The following is a 22706-nucleotide window of genomic DNA, read 5'->3' on the forward strand; positions in this document are numbered from 1 at the left end:
GATGCTGAAAAGGAGCCAAGAATAGATATCTGGGGGGGAGAGCGAACTCCAGAGTTACAGAGGTATGAGAGAGAGAGAGAGAGAGAGCAGAAGCCATTTCACATGATTCATTGACTATAAGGAAGAATAGTAAGAGCTACAATGTCATGGCAGAGGGGATGAATTTTCCATCAGAGCCCTGTGTGTGTATTGGCATGCATATGAATGTGTGTGTTCAGGCAGTTACAAAGGATCAAATGGCATTTTCTTTAGCATTTAAGGGAGTGTTAAGGGTGGGAAAAGCAGCAACATCTGCAGCCAAGGAAAGGCGTAACCACATTCAGTTTTGCCTTGGTGGGGGTGGATCAGACGAGGGAGAGGGAGAGAGCATGAGCAATGTCATTGAGTGATATGACGGACAGGGCATTGGAGGAAAATGGTGCTGAAGTCTGGTAGAGAAGGATGGAGGAGTGTTGGCACAGGATCACAGGCACAGCTGTGATTTTGATGAGTGCTGGAGCAGGGTTAGAAACCTGACTGGAGGCAGAACCCCATCTCAGATAAAGGGGAGATGGATGAGCACAGAAACATAAGCAACAAGGCTCTGGAACCAATAGGTCAAATGCTATCTCTTCCTGAAATTTCTACAGCCTGGAGTTTGAATCAAAAGCACTTGTTCTTTGGACACTACACAATCCAATCTCATTTTTACCCAGGGTAGTTCACACTGGAGATCATGCCTGGGTAAATCTTTGCTGGACATATATATATTTTAAAAAAATATATAGAGCACTTCAGTGAGTTATTCACATGATCACACTTGACATTTTCCACCAAATGGTGTCACTCCTTGTGTAAGTATTGACGTAAAATGGAGCAGAAAGCTCTATGTTACGGCTATAGCACAGTCTCAGGAGAATTAGTAGCACATTGAGCTAGGTTCTTCTTTGCTATTTAAAAGGATTCCCTGCTGCCAATGGGAGAGCTGACTGTAGGCTGCTGAAATAATAAAAAGCCCAGAGAGTGTGTTGAGATTACCAGGAAGATGGTGCTTCCCTCCCCCCAGCATTTGGCTATTGAGATACTGATTCAATGGCTGGCTCTGAGGTACCACCATTACTGGGCTGTTGTTATGTAAGTAACTGGCCACTCAGTGCATCAGGAATCTGGATACAGTTGGTGAAGCGTCTCGTCCCGGAGTTTTGAGAGACCACATTTTACCAGGACATCTCTGATTGAAACTACATTCCCAGGCTCAGGTTTTCCAAGGCTTTTTTTTGTGTGGGTTCCCAATTAAGTTGGAGCTTGACAAAGCCACGTTTTAGCACATGAAAAATAGGTAGCATCCAATTTCTACACACACAGTATGTTGTTGTTGTTGGAGGTGTATTCACAAAAAGACCAAAAGAGGGCAGCAGATTTCAGGAGAGTTTTAACCTGGGATTATACCATTGCTACTTCAATTTATAAAAGGACAGGAGAAAACGAATCCCTGGCTGCCTATTAGTAACAAGCCTTTCCTCACAGTATTATACAGAAAAAGATAACGCTGTGTGGCTTAAACTGTAATATGGCCTGGCTGATCCTAAAATCAAAATATCTGCTTGTCATTGATGTGAGCAAAGGGGCTGCCCTGTTTCCAACACAAAAAACAATGCTCACACTTCAGAAAACTTTTTAAAACCTTATTTTAAAAACTTAAAACTTTATTTATACAGCAATGGTAACAGGCCCTTCTGGCCCAACAAGCCTGTACCACCCAATTACACCCACGTTAACCTACCAACCCTTCTTTGGATTATTTCATTGGCTGTAAAAGCTCTGGGAAGTTTGGCTGTGAAAGAAGCTACAGAAAAACACTCAGTATCAGAACAGCTGTAATGCACAGTGTTGATTAAGAGTGGAATTTGCTTCCTTTTTTTTAAAGTCACATTTATCACCACTGAAATTTATATACAGATTAATCCAAACACAGGGAACACTTGGGACATTTCCCAGTGAGCTGAGCCTTAAATCTTTCAGGCCCAGCCTCTGCACAGCCCCAAAAGCAGGAGTGCAGGCACCACTTGGAGTCTGCATTCTGTGGTTTGAATGCTCTGATGACTGATCACAGGCAGCTTTAGGAGGGGGAGTGAGAATTACCCCTCCAATCTCTGGAGTTCCAGTAATGTTGATAAATCACCAGAGACTCTGGTTCAAAGCCAGAAGGCTCCCATATATGACTGAAGCCAGTACATAGAACCAGGCAGAAAGATACCAAGTCTCTCACCACCTTGCCAAGCTTCCAACCTTCAGCCACACTCCCATTGCCTCTCCCCTCTACACTACCATTCCTTCCCAAGATCTAGACTAAAAAGTGGAACAAGTGTTGATAAATGAGCCCCAAATCGGATCCAGCCCCTGGAACTGACCACGTCCTTGGAACCAACAGTTCAGATAGGGAGCTGCCACTTAAGCTGCTCCCTCCACCAAGCGCAGGAACTGAGTGCTCACCCCAGGTGACTGCCCTCAAGGTTGACCCTTTGGAACACCATGCATCTTGTCCAGGAATGGGAACTCCAGATTCCTATACTGCTGTGCAAGTAAGTTACTAAATCCATGCCCTAAAATTCAGGTTTCACCAATAATTTTAAGTGGCAGGACGAACCAGGCCTCACATTGAGGACGCTTGGAGTCGTCTTTCCTGAACAGTGAACAACGTCACAGTCCACAGTGTCCAAATATGGTGACAGCCTGGGGATTAACAGGGAGAGTTGGAGTAGTTGAGCAGTTTGGTTTTAAGTTCCTCTGCTAGTCCTGTCAGATTCATGATCTCCAAGGCCTGGTACAGGGACTCCATGGAGGCTGTTTGTTGCTGGCTCCACTGACGAAGCATTTCGTACTGTTGGTCTCGGGAGTGGGTCACGTCCATCTCAATCCGCTCGATATCACACTCCTTCAGCTTCAGCAAACGCATCAGTTCTTTCCACCTCCGCACGGGCACCAAGTTGATGATTTCATATAAGGTTCTTCCATCTAGGGGCATGGACACTGGAAGAAGAAAGCTCCAGTCAACTTCTGGCACACACTGGCCACCTCCCCATATACCCTGCCTGTTTGTCCATCTCCCAACACATATACATATATTATTGTATATTTATATAAGTTTCTTTTTTTCTTGCAACATAGGAGGCCGTTTCTCTCGTTAAGTCTATACCAGCTCTTAAAGCATCCCATCAATCCCATTCCCCCTATTTCCTCTAAACCAAATCACTCTCACACGCCCATAAACACCCTCCTGATTTTCCCACCCACTAGGGATAATTTACAATGAGCACTTAACCCATTTACCAGCACACCTTTGGGATGTGTGAGGAAACCAGAGCTCCAGGAGGAAAACTACAGGGTTCCAGGAAGAATGTGCAAACACCACATGGACAGCATTGTAGTCAGAATCAAACATGGGAGCTGTGAAACAGCTGCACTATCTGCAGCATCATGTCCTGACATGAACTGTCCTGTCTGCTTCCTCACACTCTCTGCCTGCATCTAGATACTTGCTGCCCACTTCTTAATACACACTATCCCTACACTGTCTGCTTCCCATTGGCACATCCTGTTAGCTTGCCCATCTCCTGGAATGATGGGTTAGATCCAGAGTAAAGCTCCTTCTTTGTTGTCCAATTGAAGAATCCTATCTGTGCAGCACAGATAAAGTCCCTCACCTTGTTCCTCAGAATGGAGCTGTGATATCTGTCGGCTGGTCCCATAAATGTTGTTGTTTGCCAGTGGCCGAACTGGGAAGTCAATGAGAGGACTGGATTTCCCTTCTGGAGCTGGAATCTCAAATGGCTACCAGAAAAAACAGAGGGAAACAAAAAATTAATGCGAGCTGAACCCAAACTGAGAATTAAGTAACAGTTGCAGCAATTGGCAAAGACTTCTGCATGTGTGACGGATGCAGAGTGCACAGTGAGGCCAGGTGTGAGCACTATGTGATTGATGCACTGGATGTGAGTGTCCTGGTGAGGTTGCAATTCTTATCCATCTCCAATTGGCTTCAAGAAGGTGACAACGAGCTGCTGCCTTGGACCCCAGCTGTCTGTCTAATGGTACTCCCACAGTCCTACTCCATAACAAGTTCCAGGAGTTAGACACTAAACAGTGATATATTTCCAAATCCATGTGTGATCTGGAGTGGAACCTGCCAGTGGGGTTAATGTCTCCAATGTCCTGCTGAACCTATCTCCATGATAGCTGTGGATTTGTGAGGAGCAGTTGAAGAAGCCTTGGTGAGTCCCTGCTGCACATGATGTGTATGGTACACACTGCAGCAGTGATGGAGAGGATGAACATTTAGGGTAGAGGATGAGATATCATTCAATTCAAGTGCTTGCATCAAATTGATGTAATGAGCTGCCACTGGAATGCGTCTTGTGATGGAGACTTGACTTGAAGGTAAAGTACCAGACAGAGAATTCTACAACTCATCACCATGGGAAACGTAACCAAACCAACAGCTCTCAGTACTCACCAAGGCCTTCACTTCATTCCTTGCCTCTTCATCCTCAGGAACTAAAACACAAACATCAAGACTGAGAATCCCCCAGCAAAAGATAAATTCTTGAGTGCAGAGATCAGTGAGTCTGGAGGGAGGGGCTGAAAACAGAATTTCTACCTCGTGGCCCCCTCTCCCCCACCACCACCCTTCATCACCATGGCCCACCACTCCCAGACTTCCCTTCTGTGGCCAATCCACCTCCCTGCTGCTACCCTCACATGACATAATCATTCCCTCACTTCACCTCCCCTTCAGTGAATACTTCACTCTAGTCCAAAAATACTCATTTACCACAACTGTTTCCATGCTCCTTTGGCCCCATGGCTTCACTTTGGCAACGTCTACCCTACGATATTTTATCAAATCCCTTTTGGAAGTCCATGTGCAGCATCAGTGAATCAGATCTCACATCCCCCTTGTTACTTCATCAAAACACAGAATTACTTTAGTTGAACAAGTTTTGCCTTTAACAGATCTACCTGCCTCTCATTTATAAGTTCATGTTTATCTAAGCTGTTGATCATCTCCACCTCTGACATTGAACTGACTGGCCTGCAACTGTTTAATTTATCCCTCTCCCTTTTGTTTTGAATGCGTAATATTTTCAGTCTCCATTCCTCTGCCTCCACCCTGAAGGAGGATCATAGTCAGCACCTGCACAACTCCTACTCCTCACATCCAAGGATGCATCCCATCGACTGGTGAGCTACCCACTGTAAGTACTCCCAGATTTCTAGTACCATGTCATTTATCTCACTGAGTATCCCAGCAACCAACTCATTTACTGTAGTTTTGGCAAAATCTTCTTTGAGTGCAAGAATGAACCTGGGTCTCTGCCAGGTGCTGGGTAATGGGAGTGGATGAGGGAACTCTGTAGCAGGAATAGTGGTGCACATGATACCAGGGCATCCAGAGAAGCCCCTGGCTGGGATATAAGCAATGATGGGAATACCTGTGACTGTCAGGGTCTTTGGCTCTTCCACAACCCACGTACGTTGAAATTTACAGCGCAAAAGTTGAATCATCACAAACAGAATGAAAAGAGATCCCAAGACACTTAGGATAGACTTCAGCACTGGAAACAAGAACACAGTGAGTCAATCACCCACTGGAACACAGAAAAATAATCAGTCACGATCACCTACCCTCATGTAGGATTGTTCCTTGGCCTGGCCAAGGAATATTTGCAGATACCTTGAAGCTAACATACTTGGCGTCCACTGGCATGCTTAGGACCACTTGACCATAAGGCAGTTGATGAGCTAAAGTGTTCCATTGACACCCAGAACCAAATTGCAATTTAATTTATTGTTTATGCCCCTCTAAAAGGAACCCTTAGTAACTTGCCCACAGCAATACAAGGTTTCAAGCCTGTCGACAACAGGGGTCACACATTTCCATCACTGGTCATGCATAGGTCCTTGGGCTGAATTTCCTGCCTCCAATGCCCCACCTGAGACTGTTGAGACCAATGCTGACAGCATAGTCTTTGATGTAATCCAGCCCAGCACATATCAGCGTACAGGTGGGGGATGGAACCAGAGTACACTTTTATTATCCAGATATATTGCTCCCCCTTTCCATTCCCACAATAAGAACTGCTGTGCCAAGAATGGAGACAAGACATACCTGTGGCATAAGATGGCTTGGAAATGAAGCATCCAGAAGTGTTGGGGGAAGAGTCATTCTTAATTCTGAAAAAAAGTACACATCAGCAACATGTACAGAGAGAACCATTTCAGCCAAACAATCCGGAATAAGCAGGTGGACCAGCAGGGTTGCTGGTGTCTCTCCTTCTCAACCTCAGGGGTCCAGAACTGCCTCCCTCCTCATCCAACCACCCAGCTAGGGAGAATTATAGGATCTCAGGGCTTTTATTTGAAAGGTTTGGATTTCAAAGCTGGGGATTTATTCTGCTTGCTCCTATTCGAAAACGGTACACTGCAAAACTAATGTGAATACATTCTCTATTCATTGAAGGCAAACATAGATTAGATACAGAGTAAAAGCTCCCTCTACACAGGCCCATTCGATGCAAGCAGGGCATGCACTTCACTGGTTAGGGATGAACAAAGCTCCCTCTACACTGCCTCATCAAACTCTCAGCCCAGTTAAGATACAGAGTAAAGCTTCCTTCAAACATTGTGCCTTCAAGCACTCCCAGGGCAGGTAAAATATGGTTTGAACACAGAGTAAAGGCTCAACTACATTCTCCCATTAATATGCCTGAGTTTCAATCTCTTGAATTAAGATTTTCACTTCATGGTGTAGATTCAGAAGTAGACCCCAAAATAGAAGTCCTAACTCCAACATGGGAGTCACTTCTTCAGCAGTGCCCTGAGACATCAATCACTCTTGGCTGGATTAGAGCCATAGTTCCAAAGGAAAAGGAAGAGTGTCTATCCCATAATATTGTCTACATGTAGTAAGAAAGTTTCAGGATCTTGTTCCTGATCCAGCTTTAAATCAGAAGTGACAAATGCAAATTCTTAAATAAGTACAAACTGACTCACTCAGTACAGTTCTGACACTGGTCACCATGCTGGTAAAATCCCGGCAAGCACTCTCCACATTGAGCATCTTCCTGCTGTGAACCTGAAGTGATGGTCAACACAAGGAACCAGGAGTCAACGAGAGTTACTAGGACCAGGTTTCTACTTTGTTAAATCTGTGAAGCAACAGCTGCAGTTGAGCCCTGTCCCCAGAGCACTGTGTCGCACAGCTGGCAGGTGGAATGAAAGTTCAGACCACAAAGTCACTGACACGTCTATCGGTCTTTAGTTTCCAGGCATTTCTCCATTCACTCCACTTCTTTGCTCTCAGGCGCTAACTGCAACTGGATCTTCCTACCCAGCCTGAACATTGACTGAAGCTGGGCTCTAACTGCAGCCAGACTGATGAACAGATTCACCAAAGTGACATCCAAGATCACAGGCTAAGTAACTTGGTTGATGAGGGGAAACAGAGCATGTCAAAAACAGATCTGTTAAAACGTATTATGGGATTGCTTGATCAGATTAGGTGAGGAAAATTTCTAATTGTCTTAAAGTTGACAAAATTTAAGATTAATATGCCAGTAATTGCCCTTTCCTGATGGGCAAGGTGGAATCATAACTACCTCAATAAGCCTCAGGTTTGAGAAAGAATCTGTCACAGATCATTCCTCCATTCTCAAGTTAACTCAGCCCTTAAAAACCTAATTTCCAACCTTAAAACAACCTAGTTTATCTCACCCCATCAAGCCTACAATTATGACATGCTCTATCCTATAGAGATTGGATAGAAGTTTTCTCAACATGCCACACAACAGCAGGTTTAGATTATTAGACCATGCAATGGCAGATCCCTGCAGCCTCCTTGAACTCTACCCCATCAAAATAACCTACCTATTCACAAACCCAACCCTCAGCCTTACAATAAACCATCACCCCTCACATTATCCCACCTCCCACAATAACCTGCCTCCCTCATTAGCCAGTGCCTTCACTCCCATCTCCCCACCCCTCATTGGTACTCACAGGGTTTGATGACTTTTCTGTTGCTGCACATGGAGCAGTTCAAACAGTGGAAAAACTTGCAGCCGTTGAGGTGACATTGCCGGTACTGGTGAGCCTTGCAGCCGCACACAGTGTTATTGGTAGCAGTGCAGTTATGAATAGTTGTCTGCAACTCTAGATGAAAATAAGCCCGTGTCATTTAGTGGATCCAACTACACATCTGTGAGAATGTGAATGGGAAAATGGAGCAGAGAGGCGAGGGACAGAGAGGAGACTGAGGGACAGAGTGGGTCAGACACTGGGGGAAGTGGTGATCTAAACCTGAGAGTGGGTGGACTTTGTAGGGGGAGGAGAATTACTCCCATTTTTGCTCTCCATACAGTTGTCAGGTCAGCAACACGTTCCAAACTCGCAAACATCTGGGTCAGACAGTGATCAGGAAACCCCTAAAAGGAATCGTTGTTTTGCAATTTAAATAACTTAATCCATCTGCCAAGGGGGCACAGATTTCCTGACCTCTCTGGTGCTCACCTGTGAACACCTGACAGGAACAGTGTGGCACTGAATGGGAGCCAAGAGCTTGACACTGTAACTTCACCTTAAACATTATAGATGCTCTTCTGATGAAAGATATTGCCTACAGGAGCTCTCTAGGTCCTTTCCCAAGCAAACCAAGAAGAAAGTTCTGTAAGCATTGTTGCTAACGTTATTATTCAATATCTACTCTTCTGGACCTACATACATGTTAATTGATGTTAGAAGGTCTCTACCAAGGCCTTTCATCAATACCTAGGATCCAGAGGAGAAGAGGGTTGGCTACCTACGTATCAGCAGCAGCCTACAGCAGTGTGACATGTTGTAGGTGGAACAGAGTCTAAGACAGAGGCTGTCTTAGAGGTTAACAGATATAGACAGAGTCTAAGTTTCCTCAGCATGCCACAGGACTATCAGACCAGGCAGTGGCAGGTCCCTGCAGCCTTCCTGAACAAGTCCTCTGACCTGTTGGAGCCCATAGACCTGCTCTGCTTGCCAAAGTGACTGCAGTCCTCAATTTCTACACTCAGAATCATTTCAGGGAACTACTGAAGACATCGGCAGGATTCGTCAATCGGCTGCAGACAAAAAGAACCACAGAACACTATAGCACAGAAAACAGGCCATTTGGCCCTTCTAGTCTGTGCAAGATCTGCAACCTACATCGACATTACCATGGAGCATGTCAGCCAGAATGACAGAGCACTTGAATTTATTGCTCTGGTTGGATTCCTGCAGGCACAGTGGAACTTTCATCTATTGGAAAGGATTTCATTCCATAATGTGTAATTGGTTTGTAAACAAAGGAAAATGAACATCAAATGGAATTTCATTTACTATTGAATTCACTGCCACTTCCCTTCAGGGAATGCCCACCTTGGAGACAGCACTTCCATCTGTCTCTTTTCCTTTTGTTCATTCTTAGTGGTTTCTGTTTTCTTATCATCTCTGGTAAGGTGTTGACTGAACCTTGCTTCCACAGCCACATCTTTTTCCTTAGCTTTCCCTCTGCCATAGTCAACAGAGCCCTTGACCGCATCTCATCCATGTCCCTCATCTCTGTCCTCAACCTTCCATTATGTTCCCCACCCCCAAGATGCCCATCCTTCCATCCCACCAGCCTCTGCATTCATTCTTTGCAATATTCACCACCTTCAATGAGATTCCATCATCAGATATATTTTGCCTTCCCTCCTAGTGTTCTGGAGGGACAATTCCCTTTAATGACTCTCTGGTCCACTCTTCCATTTTCCACCACCCACTCCTCTTCTCACAGCACTTTCCCCTGCAACCACTGCTCTTTTATCTCATCTCTTCCCACCATCCAGGATATCCAAACAGTCAAACATCTCAGGTGAGGCAGCAATTCACTGGCGCTTCTTCCAATCTAGCGTATTACATTCCTTGTGGTCTTCAGTACATTGGAAAATTCAAACACAGATGAGGTGACTACTTTGTGGAGCACCTTTGTTCAGTCTGCAGGGGTGATCCTGAGCTTATGGCTGCCTTTCACTTTAATTCTCCATCCTGGCCTACTGCACTATTTCAACAAGGCTCAATGAAAGCTTGAGGAGCAACACTTCAGCTTCTCTCTGGGCACGATGCTGCCTATGGGGCTCAATACTGAATTCCACAATTGCAGATAACTCACTTTGTGTTCCAGAACTGATCAGTTCTGTTGTAGCTTATCCATCTGTCATAGTAACTCAATTCTTCTCTCTTCACCGCCACTGCCTGATAGAGTCATAGAGTCATACTGCATGGAAACAGGCCCCTTGGCCCAACTGGTCCATGCTGACTAAGATGCTCATCTAAGCAAGTCCTATCAGCCTGCATTTGGCCCATATCCTTTAAACCTTTCCTATCCATATAATTTGCTGGGCATTTCACAGGTTTTGCATGTCCCTTTGTCTTGTGTCTCTCTCAAACTGCCCTCATTAATCTATCAACTACTATCTATCATTACTATCTCACCACCATGGTCATCTCGGCTTCATCTTACCAGAAATATCATCCCTCTCCCGCCCCCTTTGCAACTTAAAACCAATTTGTTTTTCCCTTTCCCAGTTCTGATGAAGGGTTTGTAACCTAAAACTTTAACTCTGTCTCCCTTTGCACAGATGCTGCCTGACCTGCTGAGTGTTTCCAACCATTTTCGTTTTTATTCAGGAAATGAACCTGTTCAATATGTCTGGGCAGCTGCCATGATTCCTTCATTGAGGATCTATTCACTCTTCCAAATAGACTTACGAAACATAAGACTTATAAGAGATAAAGGTCACTTATTGAAAGCCTGGTCTCTCCTGGGAGGATACAAACCAACCAAGCAACAGATAGAGTCATGGCTTCACCTGGAATGAAATGGTGAAAATGTGTTTAGAGTGTGTGGTCAATTCTAGACGAGCACTGCAATATGGACTTGCCAGGGTGCCAAGAATGATAACAGCACACAGCAGCAAAAGTTGAACACAGATGTGAGGGACAAAATTGTCTCTTGAAACAGTAAACAGGTCATAGGAGGAGGATTGTGATCATTGATGATGAAATAGAAAGGTGAGGGACAATGAAAAGGAGGATTATGTAGCAAGTTTTGGAAGACGCATACATTACTGCATCCCTCATTGGGATGCATTAACATCTACAAGATTCAATTGACCTGCAGAAGTTAACACTTGGATGCAAATCTTCCTGTGCATTACGCCAAGGACAGGAGAGGGGCAATAAAACACAGAGATATTGATAGACAGTGTGACAATAATAGATAGAGAGCATGAGCGCTAGAGAGAGTGCGTGATAGATAGCGAGAGACCCCCCACAAACATGTACATAGAAAAAAAATGACAGCATGAGAGACAAAGATACAGAGTGGAAAAAGTGAGAGATGCAAAAATTGAGACAGTGAGAGAAACAATGAGTCGTTGTGAGAGAGGCCATGAGAGAAGCAGAGTAAGACAAACAGTGAGAGGCACAGTGAAAGAGGAAGAGTGAAAGAGAGAGATTGAGAATGCAGAAGGCACACAGATATAGAACATAAGTGAGATGTAGAAATAGAGAGAAAGGTGGGTTAATTTTTACTTAAATGTTTTGCAGAAGGTAACAGTTGAGGTACTGTTCAAACTGCTCTAACCAGGCTGGGTTAAGGAGCTGGGTGGGGAGTTTGGGGCCTACTTACGTTTATCACATATGGTGCAGCTCTGACATTCACTTCTGTAATTATCAAAAGCAAGGTAAGTACGGCTTGGGCAGGTCTTGCATTGTGGCAGGTCACCATCTTTCTCACATGAGGATTCCACATAGGAGCCTGATTAAAACAAAATCATCTCTGTCAGACTATCTCATCATTCATTCATTCCCCACTTCAACAGTAACTCTCTTGTTCCCATATATTATACATAAAAATAAAGAGAGCGAGAGAGAAAGCGAGAGGGAGTGAGAGCAAGAGCGAGAGAGAGTGTGATATTGTGGGTATTGAGGATATAGAGAAACACAAGGTATGAAGCGGCAAAATGTTGAAGGGGATTATAAGGGAATTAGCGGTCTCTATGCGTTTTTACAGACAAATCTAGGTTAATAAAAGAAAGCCATTTTGGATTTGTTAAGGGCAATTTTTTTTTTGAAGTATTTGAGTGAGTTTTTTTGATGAAGTAACAGAAAATTGAAGAAGGTAGGTCAATTAATGGTGTATATCAAAAAAAAAACACATAATAAATTCATTGGCATGTGATTAAGGGGAAAATAAGCATGTAGTGAGATGAAGAGTTGTTTATTACATTGGAAGAATGTACAGCTCTGTTCCCCGGGACTACTGCTCTTGTTGATATATGCTGTATTAACAATTTGGACTTGGGTGCACAGCATATTATTTCAAAGTTTGCAGATGACGCAAACTCAGTAAAAGTAAACAGTGAGAAGCATGGTAACATATTTCAGGAGGGGTTAGATTGATGAAATGAGCAAATATATGATGGACAAAATTTTACTTTTGATGGTAAGAACAGGTGATGTAAACTAAATGGTACAAACTAAATGCAGGCAGGTGCAGGAACAAAGAGAACCAAGATTATGTATATACACATAAGATTAAAGACAGCAGGAAAGACCAAAAGAATGATTAATAGGGATATGGGATCCTTGGGTTTGTAAATACATGCACAAAGTGCAGAAGCAGGGAAGTTTATGTTTATAAATCACTGGTTACAGTCCAGTTGTAGTATTCTGTCCAGTTTTGGGCACCACACTTTAGAAAGGATGTGAAGGTATTAGAGCATGTGCACAATGTGCTGGAACAATACAAGTGAAGCAAACATTCAATTATATGGAAAGTATGAAGTTCTGATGAAAATCATCAACCTGAAATATTAACTGGTTCTCTCTCCACAGATGCTGCCTAACCACTTAGTTTCTCCAGTGTTTTTTGCTTTACTACTGAAATACTTGGGGTTGTTCTCATGAGAGTGGAGAAGGTTTCATAATCATGAAGAAGTCTAATTGAATAAATAAAGAGATATTACTTCCAGGAGTCATGAGGGCATGGATTTATGGTAATTGGTTAAAGAACAAGAGTTGATGTGGTAAAAATGAATTTATGCAGTGCTCTGGATAGTACCAGTTGAAAGGGCAGTGGAAGCAGATTCAATAGTAAGTTTCTTCCGAGAATGGTTGAGGAGGAAAACCGATGGGGTAAGGTTAAGGGTGTGGGAGTAATTGGATGGCTCCTTTAAAGGTCAAGTGGTCACCTTCTGAATTGCATTAGCCATGACTCTAGAGGGGTTACACAGGACACCCACCTGCTGGACACATTCTGCAGCAGAACGATGTTCTTGAATCCCGGTACTGGTGGTTTGGGCACTTTTCACTGTTTCTTTTCCTTCGTTTCTGATCTTTATCCTTCCAAATTCCCAGCTGTTTGGACTCCCAAATCAAGATCTGTGTGTTTCCTTCTGCTCGCGTCAAACTCCAGGAGTCATCAGTTGTTAAATGACTCAAAGTTCCAGAAGCAAATATCATGGCACAAAGCTGGGAATTGGAGAGTTTCAGCATTAGTCTGGGGATTGTGTGTCCTTGTACTGTTGGCTAATATATACTAACATCCGTACCTCTTGATAGAGGCAGGTTCCAAACAGACAAAATACAGAATCTAGCTCCTCAAATCTGGGCATCACCATGGCTGGTAGGGCATCTACTTCACCACAAGTTATAAATTCATGAACTTGCATATCCTGCACTCTACCCGTTACTATCAGGTCAGTGAACCAACCCTGGTTCTGTGAGACAAGTGGAAGGGGATGGTGCCAGGAGCAGTACAAGGTACACTAAAATTGTCAAGTAGATGATTAATCTCAACTTTCTCTGTACAAGACACGATCACAGAGGTACCTGCACTTCCTGCTAATATATTACAATGCCTTTAATTAATTTGATCCATTGTGACATTAAGAAGCATCTGAGTGCACTGGATACAGCAAAAGCTATGGGCCTTGAAATTATCCCAGCCACTGAAAACTGAAGACTTGAACTGGCTGCTCTAATCCAACTACAATATTGACACCCACCTGGCCAACTGGAAATTTCCCACATATGTCCTGTTCATAAAAATGTGAGACAAAGCAAATTAAATCCAACTGTAACAGCCTACTCTCAATCTTCATCAAAGTCAAGTAAGGGGAAAGAAAACTGCCCCCCAGGATACTTGGAATGAGGGTTGTGATTGTTGCAGGCCAATCAGCTCAGCTTCAGGACATTGCTGTAGATGTTCCTCAGGATGGTATCTTTACCATTTTTAGCTTCTTCATTCTTGATTACCCCCAGTTATAAGATTAGAAATAGGAATGCTTATGAAGATTCAGTGTTCATCTCTTATTTGGAACTCTTCAGATTGCTAAACAGTACAGGCCTACATCCAACAACACCTGTAAAATTGACTGGTTGGGCTGATAAGTACCAAAACAATGGAAAAAAAATCACAGAAAAATGGAGCAGAAGTAGGCCATTTGGCCCTTTGAGCTTGCTTTGCCATTGAATATGATCATGATTGATCATCTAAGTATTATTTTCCTGCTCTCTTCCAAAATCCTTTAGTGTCTAGAAATGCATCTTTTACCTTCTTGAAAATATTCAGCAAATAACATTTGGGCTGTACATTCATGCAATTTGGTGACCTCTAGCAAGAGAGAACTTAAACACCTCTTCTTTACATTCAGTGGCATTGTCATTAATGAATTACCCACTATCAAGATCTTGAGGCAAGAGAAAGGTGGTTACCATTGACCAGAAACTTAACTTGGTCAGCAACATCACTGTCAATAAGAGATCAGATGCTGTACAAGTTGTGGTGAGTGGCTCACCTCCTTTTGGGTGCAAAGGAGTAGAAGAGCAGGATAGAGGTTGATACGCAACCGAGGTAAAAAGGGTGGAGCAAATTTGGATAAGAAGAGTCAGAACAGATGGAGGAAAGGAATGAATGGGCCAGCAAAGAATGCTCTTTACCTCACACTTGTGAGGCACAAATATTATTTGCTACTTATCAGACCTAGTCTGAATGTTGTCCAGGGATTACTGAAGATGTGGATGATGTGTTTTCATTATTGAAAGAGTTCCAAATGGAACTGAACACTGTAGGATCATTGGTGGCATTTGCACTCCTGACATTATGATTGAGGGAGGTCACTGATGAGGCATCTACAAGAATAAGTCTGGACTCTTGATGATACTCTTCCCCCACCTCGTGGTTCAGCAGCAGGGAAATTCAAGAAGGTAAATGCCATCCAGGGCAAAGTGATCTACCTGACAGGCACCACATCCACTATCTTAAATACTTGGTCCCACTACCACCAGCACACCATAAATGTAGTGTTTGTCTTCCATAAAATGCACTATGCAACTTGCTAAGACATTCTTGACAGCACATCCTAAACTGACAGCCTCTACCACCCAAAAAACAAGGGCACCTGTCATATTGGAACACTGCCAACTGCAAGTTCCACTCCAAGTCATTGACCATCCTTGGAAATATATCACTGTTCCTACCACCTGGCCTAAAACCTTGATTTTCCTACCAACAGCACTGTGGAAGTACCTTTACCTCACTGACTGCAGTGAATTTTGAAGTCAATCAGTGAAATGATTGGCATTAATGCATACCAATATCCATACTCTTGTTTAATACACACTAGCCCTTTGATCCCAGCTTATATACACTGGTATCTGTACTCGATTAATATAGAGAAGAATGCTGGAAATAAATTGGGGTGATAATTCCCTGTCACAGCCATTTCCACCCCTCTGTCCTTCCTCTGAAAATTAAAATCTCTGGACTTTCCTCATTCTTGTAAAATGTTACCAACTTGAAATATTAGCTCAGTTTTTCTCTCCACAATGCTCTCAGACTTGTTCAGCATTTTCAGTTTTTACTTCAGATTCACAGTAATCTGCTTTTGAATTACTTTCTGGAGTTTGTTTCTCACTGATGTCGTTAGCGATAAAATGGCCCAATCTGATCGAGAGATCCTCATGTCTCATTCGAATTATCAGACTCCTCTTTGAATGCAGAATAGTTACACCTTCCTTCCTTTTGCAGTCACATTTACCTGCACTGGCCTCCTGTCCATTACCTTGTTGCCACCTTTATCAAGCTTGTTTCATTTCTTTCCTGCTCCCTTCCAACTCCCAGTTACAAAATAGCTCTGCCACAGGTTGGTAATCAGGGTGTCTCAGGTACTTCATTTGCTCTGAAGTCCTCCCCTTATTGAGGCATGAATTTACACATTTAATTTTACTAGAAAAGCACAGTCAATTTCAGTCTCTCCAGCTCCTTCTTTAGTAACTCTCTAGTAGTTATACAGTGCAGGGAATTTCCCCCAGGCCTACCTTAGAGAAAGTTTCGAGAAATAATAGATTTCATGGTTGCAGTTAATTTAACTTTCTTTCCCCAATACAATTTCTGAGAAGCATTGAATGATGAGCATTGTGGAAATACTGAATCTGTGCATTATCCCTTGGTTCCCTTCCATTGCATAATCTCTGTCAGAATATGGTGCCTTCCCTGTCAATGGAGGAAGTGATATTGAAGAGCAACAACATGTGGTCACAGTTCATACTTTATCTCTTGCAAAGTCTCTGACTGTTTGCTGGAAATCCCCCACTATTTCCTTAGCCTGTAGGTCTCATGGCAGTTCATTGCAATGCCCAACTTTTAGCAGAATTACCTGAACGCAAGACCAGAAAGCTCATTTAAAAAAAGCACCGGCAAAATGCAATTGGACTGTGTTCCTGGGAAAAAAAAAACATATAATCTGTATAAGACTGTACCACAAACCTCAAGTGCAGTAATACTTTGCAGTGTTAACTCATCACACTCATGGATTGTGGATTTGTCCTACTCCCATGAACTAAGCACATTATCCAAACCAACACTCTGATTACACACCAGCCTAGGGGAACTTTGCTCTGTAAGTAAGGGCTAGTATTGAGGGAGGTCTGCCCTCTTTGGTGGATGCAAAAGACTTCCAACCACAAACAACCATCCCCCTCCCCCTGGGGAGATAGACTACTAGACCAGTGATAAACCACCCAGCCACTATTTCAAAGAAAAGCAAGGACATTCTTTCTCATTTCCTGGCAAATATTTCTCTCTTAATCAACACCTAAAACATCACTATCACATTGATATAGGTGGGAGTTTGCTGTAAGTAAAATAACTCATGTTTTGAACATTTCAATAGTTATTACACTTCAAAGTACTTCAGTAATAAAAGATTTCAGAAAGACGATGTCAAAGCAAGTCTTTCCTCATAAGCCCTAGTTATCCCTATTCCAGTGCGGTACTCAGTACTAAAATCTGCACCATTCTTAGAGTCACAGCATTATACAGCAGAGAAACAGGCCCTTCAGTCCACCATGTCCATGCCAACCATTGTACTTATCTATAAAAGACCAATTTACCCATATTTGGTCTGAGGCCTTCTATGTCTTGGCAATTCAAGTGCTTGTCTAGGTGTTTTTTAAATGCTGTAAGTGTACCCGCCTCTACACCTCCTCTGGCACCATGTTACAGATCACAACCACTCCATGTGAAAGAATTCTCTCTTGGATCCCTTCTAAATCTTCTACCTCTTACCTTATACTGATGACCTCCCTTTTGGACCCATGTTTGTTTTCTTGTACTATTCACGCTCACCTCCAGTAATATTTCTTTTAATGTTGCCAGTTCTGTTACTTTTTAACTCCATTATGCTCTTTATGATCACTTCATGCTTCCTACATCTATCACTTTGAGGTGGTTTGATAGTTGGTTGGGAGTGTATTGTATCAGTTATAATCAATGTCAGATAGGTGAGAAAACAAATTGTGATGTCAGAAATGAATGAAAAGTATAGTAGATGTGGTGAAATGTGACATTATCCATTTAAGTAGGAAGAATAGAAAAGTTGGAATATTATTTAGAGAGACTACAAAATGCTATTGCACAGGGGTATACAGGTATACTAAAATCGGAAGCACTTTGGGCAATCATAACTAGGTTGATTCCGGAACAAAAAAGATCTGCTTTATGAGGTTCCGTTGAGCTGGTTGGGCCTACACACATTGGAGTTTAAAAGAATTAGAGGTGATCATACTGAACCGTGAATGATTCAGAGCGGCTGGACAGAGTACACGCTGAGAATATCTTTCCTTTCATGGGAGAATCTAGAATTGGGAATGAGGATAAGGAATCACCCATTTAAGATGGAGGTAAGGAGGAAATTCTCACAGAAAGTTGTGAATCTTTGGAATTCTTTAACCCAGAGAGCTGTGATATATTAAAAGTAGAGAAAATTTTTGGACTATATTGAAGAAAGTTTATGGGAAAGGCGGGAAGATGCCAAGATGAGATCGGTCATGATCTTATTGAATAGCAGCGTAGGCCCAAGGGGATACAAGGCCTACTCCTGCTCCCAATGAGGAGTGGTCACCTTGTGGTTAGCTTGCCTGAATGTGGTCAATTGTTCTAATTTAGCAACATCACTCTGAGGAACATGTCAGTGTGGGTGGGGATAGTTCTGTCTCTTGGGGGAGGGATATGTTATTCATACAGGGTCAGAAACTTCAGGGTTGATCTATAATTCTGGGGCAGGAGTCAGGTACATGGGAGAGTCTGCCACTCAGGTCAGAAGTTTATCACTTGTGGGAGGCATCTGTCACTCATTGTGGAATGGGCATGTGTCAACCTGGAATCCTCTGACCCACTACCCACCTTTGACAAAGCCCTCCTTGGCAGGTGAAAGGAAACACATCTCTTGCCCAGTGAGGACCCTTATCACCATCCTAACTGCTTCTGTACTCACATTCCAACTCACCAAACAACCCACTTCCCCCTACCTCACAACTCGTTTTCCCAGTGAACTGCAACCCCAAGGCTTGCCATATGGAGCTGGAAGCACAAATACTGGCAGATATGTGGAATACAGTGCCTGTATCATAGCACAACTGCAGAGAGCAGCATAACCAACTGCTAATAAATTAGGTCACAGCATTTTCCAACGTGGGTTCTGTCCTTTCACATTGCTGTAAGGACTTTATCTGAAATCTTATCTCTCTACAGAAACAAAACCCAAGAAGCTAGTGTGCATTCTCTCGTCATGCAATGACTCACAGCTGCTCTTCAGCAGACCTATCTCTCCTCCTTCTGTCTTTACCCTTCCTCTTCTTTGTTCCAGATACTGACTTACACAGCAGTCTAGCTCTATAATGTCAGCTGTTATTCATGAGCTTCAACAGTGATGAACTATTTATCCTTGTGGGCATCACAGCCAACCTCCATAAAAATGAAACTTCCCAGCCCAATGGTTCTGAAGCCAATGGGAGTGTCCCCCAAAGAGGTAGCAACATAGCCTGGCCCCTCAACCCCTTGCTCTGCCTTGGCCTCACATGTAGCTGGGAGTGTCCCACAAGGTAACTAGTGTAAGTTGTCTCGTGTAAGTATATCTCAGTATCCACTGACTACAGAATCAGTTGTCATGTAAGCAGAGTGTCTGAGGGCTAGAAAGCAGAAGGTTGCGCCAGTCAGACACATCAACTCACCAATCTCCTTAATTGACTGCATCCCACCAGAAATCCCACCTTCAATCTTCATTGTGACCCTTCCATCCTCACCCTCACATTAAGCCTTATCCTCCTCCTCACTCTCATTGATCCTTATCCTCCTTCTCACCCTCAGTCTTAACCCTATGACTCACACCCTCTTATTGACTCTCATTCTCATCTCGACCCTTCCTAGTACCTCAGCCTTACACTGAATGCTGACAAAAAAGTCATTTATATCTACACGCTGACTGCTCAGAAACAGTTCAGTTTCAGGCACCTCTGTATTTGATGTCTCATAATCAATTTTAGCAATTCTCTGCATAATTCTGAAACCTTCAAAACTTGAAATATAAATTTATTATTGCTCAGCATTTATCATTAATTGTCCTTGAGAATGTGGCAGTGTGCCATGGCCATAAACATCAGTATTCCATACAGTGAGGATATTCCCCTGAATGAATTCCAGAATTTTGATCCAGTAATGAATAATAAGCAAGTCATAATGATGTCAGCCTGAAGTAGAACAGAAGCCCTGGAATTCCTATCCAACTGCTGCCCATATCCATCCAGGTGACTGAGGATGCGGTCTGGAAGGTTCTATCAAAGAAACCTTGGTGACCCACAGTGAAGCAGACACAGAGTTATGACCTCAGAATCCTGAATTTGATTCTTACTCTAGTCAATGGAATAAAAGTATCTTCAGTCTGCTGAGTGGATTAGACTTCTACTGAAGTGATGAGTAATTCCAACTTTTCATCCATTAGGAATTGGCATCCGAGATAAAACTACCTGTCCAGACTGAAAAACAATGATGTCCAGCACTCAGTCAGTATTTGTCAAAAACTGGCAATCAAATGAACTGACTAATGAGTTTTGTATCTGATCACTATTGTACCTTCTGTGTGAAAAAGACCATGTAGAAGATGTTAACTGTCTAGGAAGTATTTAATAGTGACTTTGTTCACTGATTTATCCTGAAATTTGTACAAAATATTTAGTAAAGTAACGTGAAAGTCTAAAACCCCAACATTAACAAATGTAAATTGGTGTGGGATGATTAGATCTTGAACAGGATAGTGGGCTGTTGTTAGTCATGGTTATATGTGCAGGAAACAATTTTGTAAATACTAACCTACAATTCTTCTAAAAATGTGTGATAAAATGTTTTACAACTAGCCCACTATTTTTATGAAGATATTCTAAGAAGCAATATAATAGAATCCTGTTCCATGGGTTTCTATGAGACAGACCAGGTCATTAAGTTTAATTGTCTCTCAAACCTGATTCAACTGTTCAGTGTCCTTCCTGATAGCATATCCCACATTTCAATTAACCTCGAGGAGCACTTCTCCTTTTCTTGATCATCTCAGCATATTATTGCCTTCAATCAGTTTTGCTAATTCTCTGCATAAAGGAATTTGATCCAAGAGCAAGAGAGACAGATCGTGAAAAAACTGGATAAGGATGCTGAGTTACCCAAATCAATGAAAGCCCATATCTTGGGCTCCATGTCCCTGGAGAGCCTGTATATTGCCAAAAGGAGGATTTCCTGCAGCATCCTGCTTTATTGAAGGTTGGCCAGGATTGACACAGCAGGATTTTAACTTAATTAATTCTAATTTGTTAATTAGATAATTATTTTAATGAGCATCAACTGTACATTCAAACTAAAAATGTGTTATTCAAAAAAAAACAAATATTTCCAAAGCTCTAGCTTCTAAGCTCAAAACTAACTACAGTAGAAAATGTAATTATAAACTCAGCAGTTTATAGAACAACAGCAGAAGACAAAGGCCTAAATTCAAACTCAGTCCAAAAGCTGGGGTCCTGACCCAGACCCAGTCCCTGGGGCCATGACTAACACTAAGCCCACAAGTAAAATGCCCAGACCCCAACCCAATCCTTTTCACAAGGGCTTAGAGTCAACAGTCCAGTACCAAACCTGGCCCCTGAGGCATGGACCTCGACTCACAAGGCTCCTGATCCACATGGTATCTGAGACCAGGACCCTTTGTTTAAAGCTGAATCTTCACATCAACTTCATCTGTGAATATAAATCTGTTGAAACATTTAAAAATGAATCCAAGAGATGAAAATTAATTTGTCAGTTTTACATTTTAGTCAGATAGTCTTACGGATCCTGGTGATCACTCCAAGTTAGGAACCTGTTATTACAGTTATTTCTGCTTATTCAACCTGAGTAACTCACCCCAATCCTGATCCACATCCAGCACTGCATCCTGGTCCAGGTCCCAGTCCTCATGATGTGGAGCTTCAGCACTGACCTCGACTGATTCTCAACAGCTTGGGTGAAGCTGTTTTTAATTCCGGCCCACACACTTTTCAGACAACAATTTACAATCAATTGCTCACTGAGATTCAAATCATTGAGAAAGCGTCAGTTAGTGCAGGAAACAGGAACAGGCAGAACCACAAACAGAATCATTTAGTGATACAGTGACAAGGTGAGGGCGAGGGAAGGGGGAGAGGGAACGGGGGGGAGAGGGGAAGTGGGGGGAGAGGGAGAGGAAGGGAGGGCGGGGGAGAGGGAGAGGAAGGGAGGGCGGGGGAGAGGGAGAGGAAGGGAGGGCGGGGGAGAGGGAGAGGAAGGGAGGGGGAGAGGGGGGGGAGGGAGGGGGGGGGAGGGAGAGGAAGGGAGGGAGGGGGAGAGGAAGGGAGGGAGGGGGAGAGGAAGGGAGGGAGGGGGAGAGGGAGAGGAAGGGAGGGGGAGAGGGAGAGGAAGGGAGGGAGGGGGAGAGGGAGAGGAAGGGAGGGAGGGGGAGAGGGAGAGGAAGGGAGGGCGGGGGAGAGGGAGAGGAAGGGAGGGGGAGAGGGGGGGAGGGAGGGGGGGGAGGGAGAGGAAGGGAGGGAGGGGGAGAGGAAGGGAGGGAGGGGGAGAGGAAGGGAGGGAGGGGGAGAGGGAGAGGAAGGGAGGGGGAGAGGGAGAGGAAGGGAGGGGGAGAGGGAGAGGAAGGGCTCGAGTGGGAGAGGGAGATGGAGGGAGGGAGAGGAAGGGAGGGAGGGGGGAGAGGAAGGGAGGGAGGGGGAGAGGGAGAGGAAGGGAGGGAGGGGGAGAGGGAGAGGAAGGGGGGGAG

General features: G+C 43.5%; 1 protein-coding gene across 4 annotated transcripts; it reads right to left on the minus strand.

Moving 5' to 3' along the window:
- Window positions 1-1743: 1743 nt before the first annotated feature.
- On the minus strand, window positions 1744-22047 carry si:ch211-112c15.8 (tumor necrosis factor receptor superfamily member 25). 4 transcript variants are annotated; one of them, XM_052039463.1, is made up of 11 exons: window positions 21821-22047; window positions 16755-16818; window positions 13338-13566; window positions 11723-11851; window positions 8038-8190; window positions 7033-7114; window positions 6149-6213; window positions 5472-5594; window positions 4493-4533; window positions 3684-3810; window positions 1744-3009 (listed from the first exon to the last, which is right to left on the minus strand). In XM_052039463.1, exons 3-11 carry the CDS (start codon window positions 13555-13557, stop codon window positions 2720-2722), a joined length of 1230 nt encoding a protein of 409 aa, XP_051895423.1. In that variant the 5' UTR covers window positions 13558-13566; window positions 16755-16818; window positions 21821-22047; the 3' UTR covers window positions 1744-2719. The 4 variants fall into 4 exon arrangements, with proteins under 4 accessions (XP_051895423.1, XP_051895422.1, XP_051895421.1 ...); XM_052039462.1 differs by lacking the exon at window positions 16755-16818 and adding an exon at window positions 21584-21669; XM_052039461.1 differs by lacking the exon at window positions 16755-16818.
- Between the last annotated feature and the right edge of the window lie 659 nt (window positions 22048-22706).

Source organism: Pristis pectinata, chromosome 26 (assembly GCF_009764475.1).
Source record: "Pristis pectinata isolate sPriPec2 chromosome 26, sPriPec2.1.pri, whole genome shotgun sequence".
In the NCBI taxonomy this organism is placed as follows: Eukaryota; Metazoa; Chordata; class Chondrichthyes; order Rhinopristiformes; family Pristidae; genus Pristis; species Pristis pectinata.

Bases quoted from the DNA above. Each gene is read 5' to 3' on its own strand.
- si:ch211-112c15.8 (XM_052039461.1), bottom strand. From the start codon at position 21,874: ATGAGGACTGGGACCTGGACCAGGATGCAGTGCTGGATGTGGATCAGG. The intron at 11,852-13,337 runs GTGGGTGTCCTG...TGTTTTAATCAG, and splicing joins CTGCAGAATGTGTCCAGCAG to GCTCCTATGTGGAATCCTCA. The intron at 7,115-8,037 runs GTGAGTACCAAT...CCATCACTTCAG, and splicing joins CAGAAAAGTCATCAAACCCT to GTTCACAGCAGGAAGATGCT.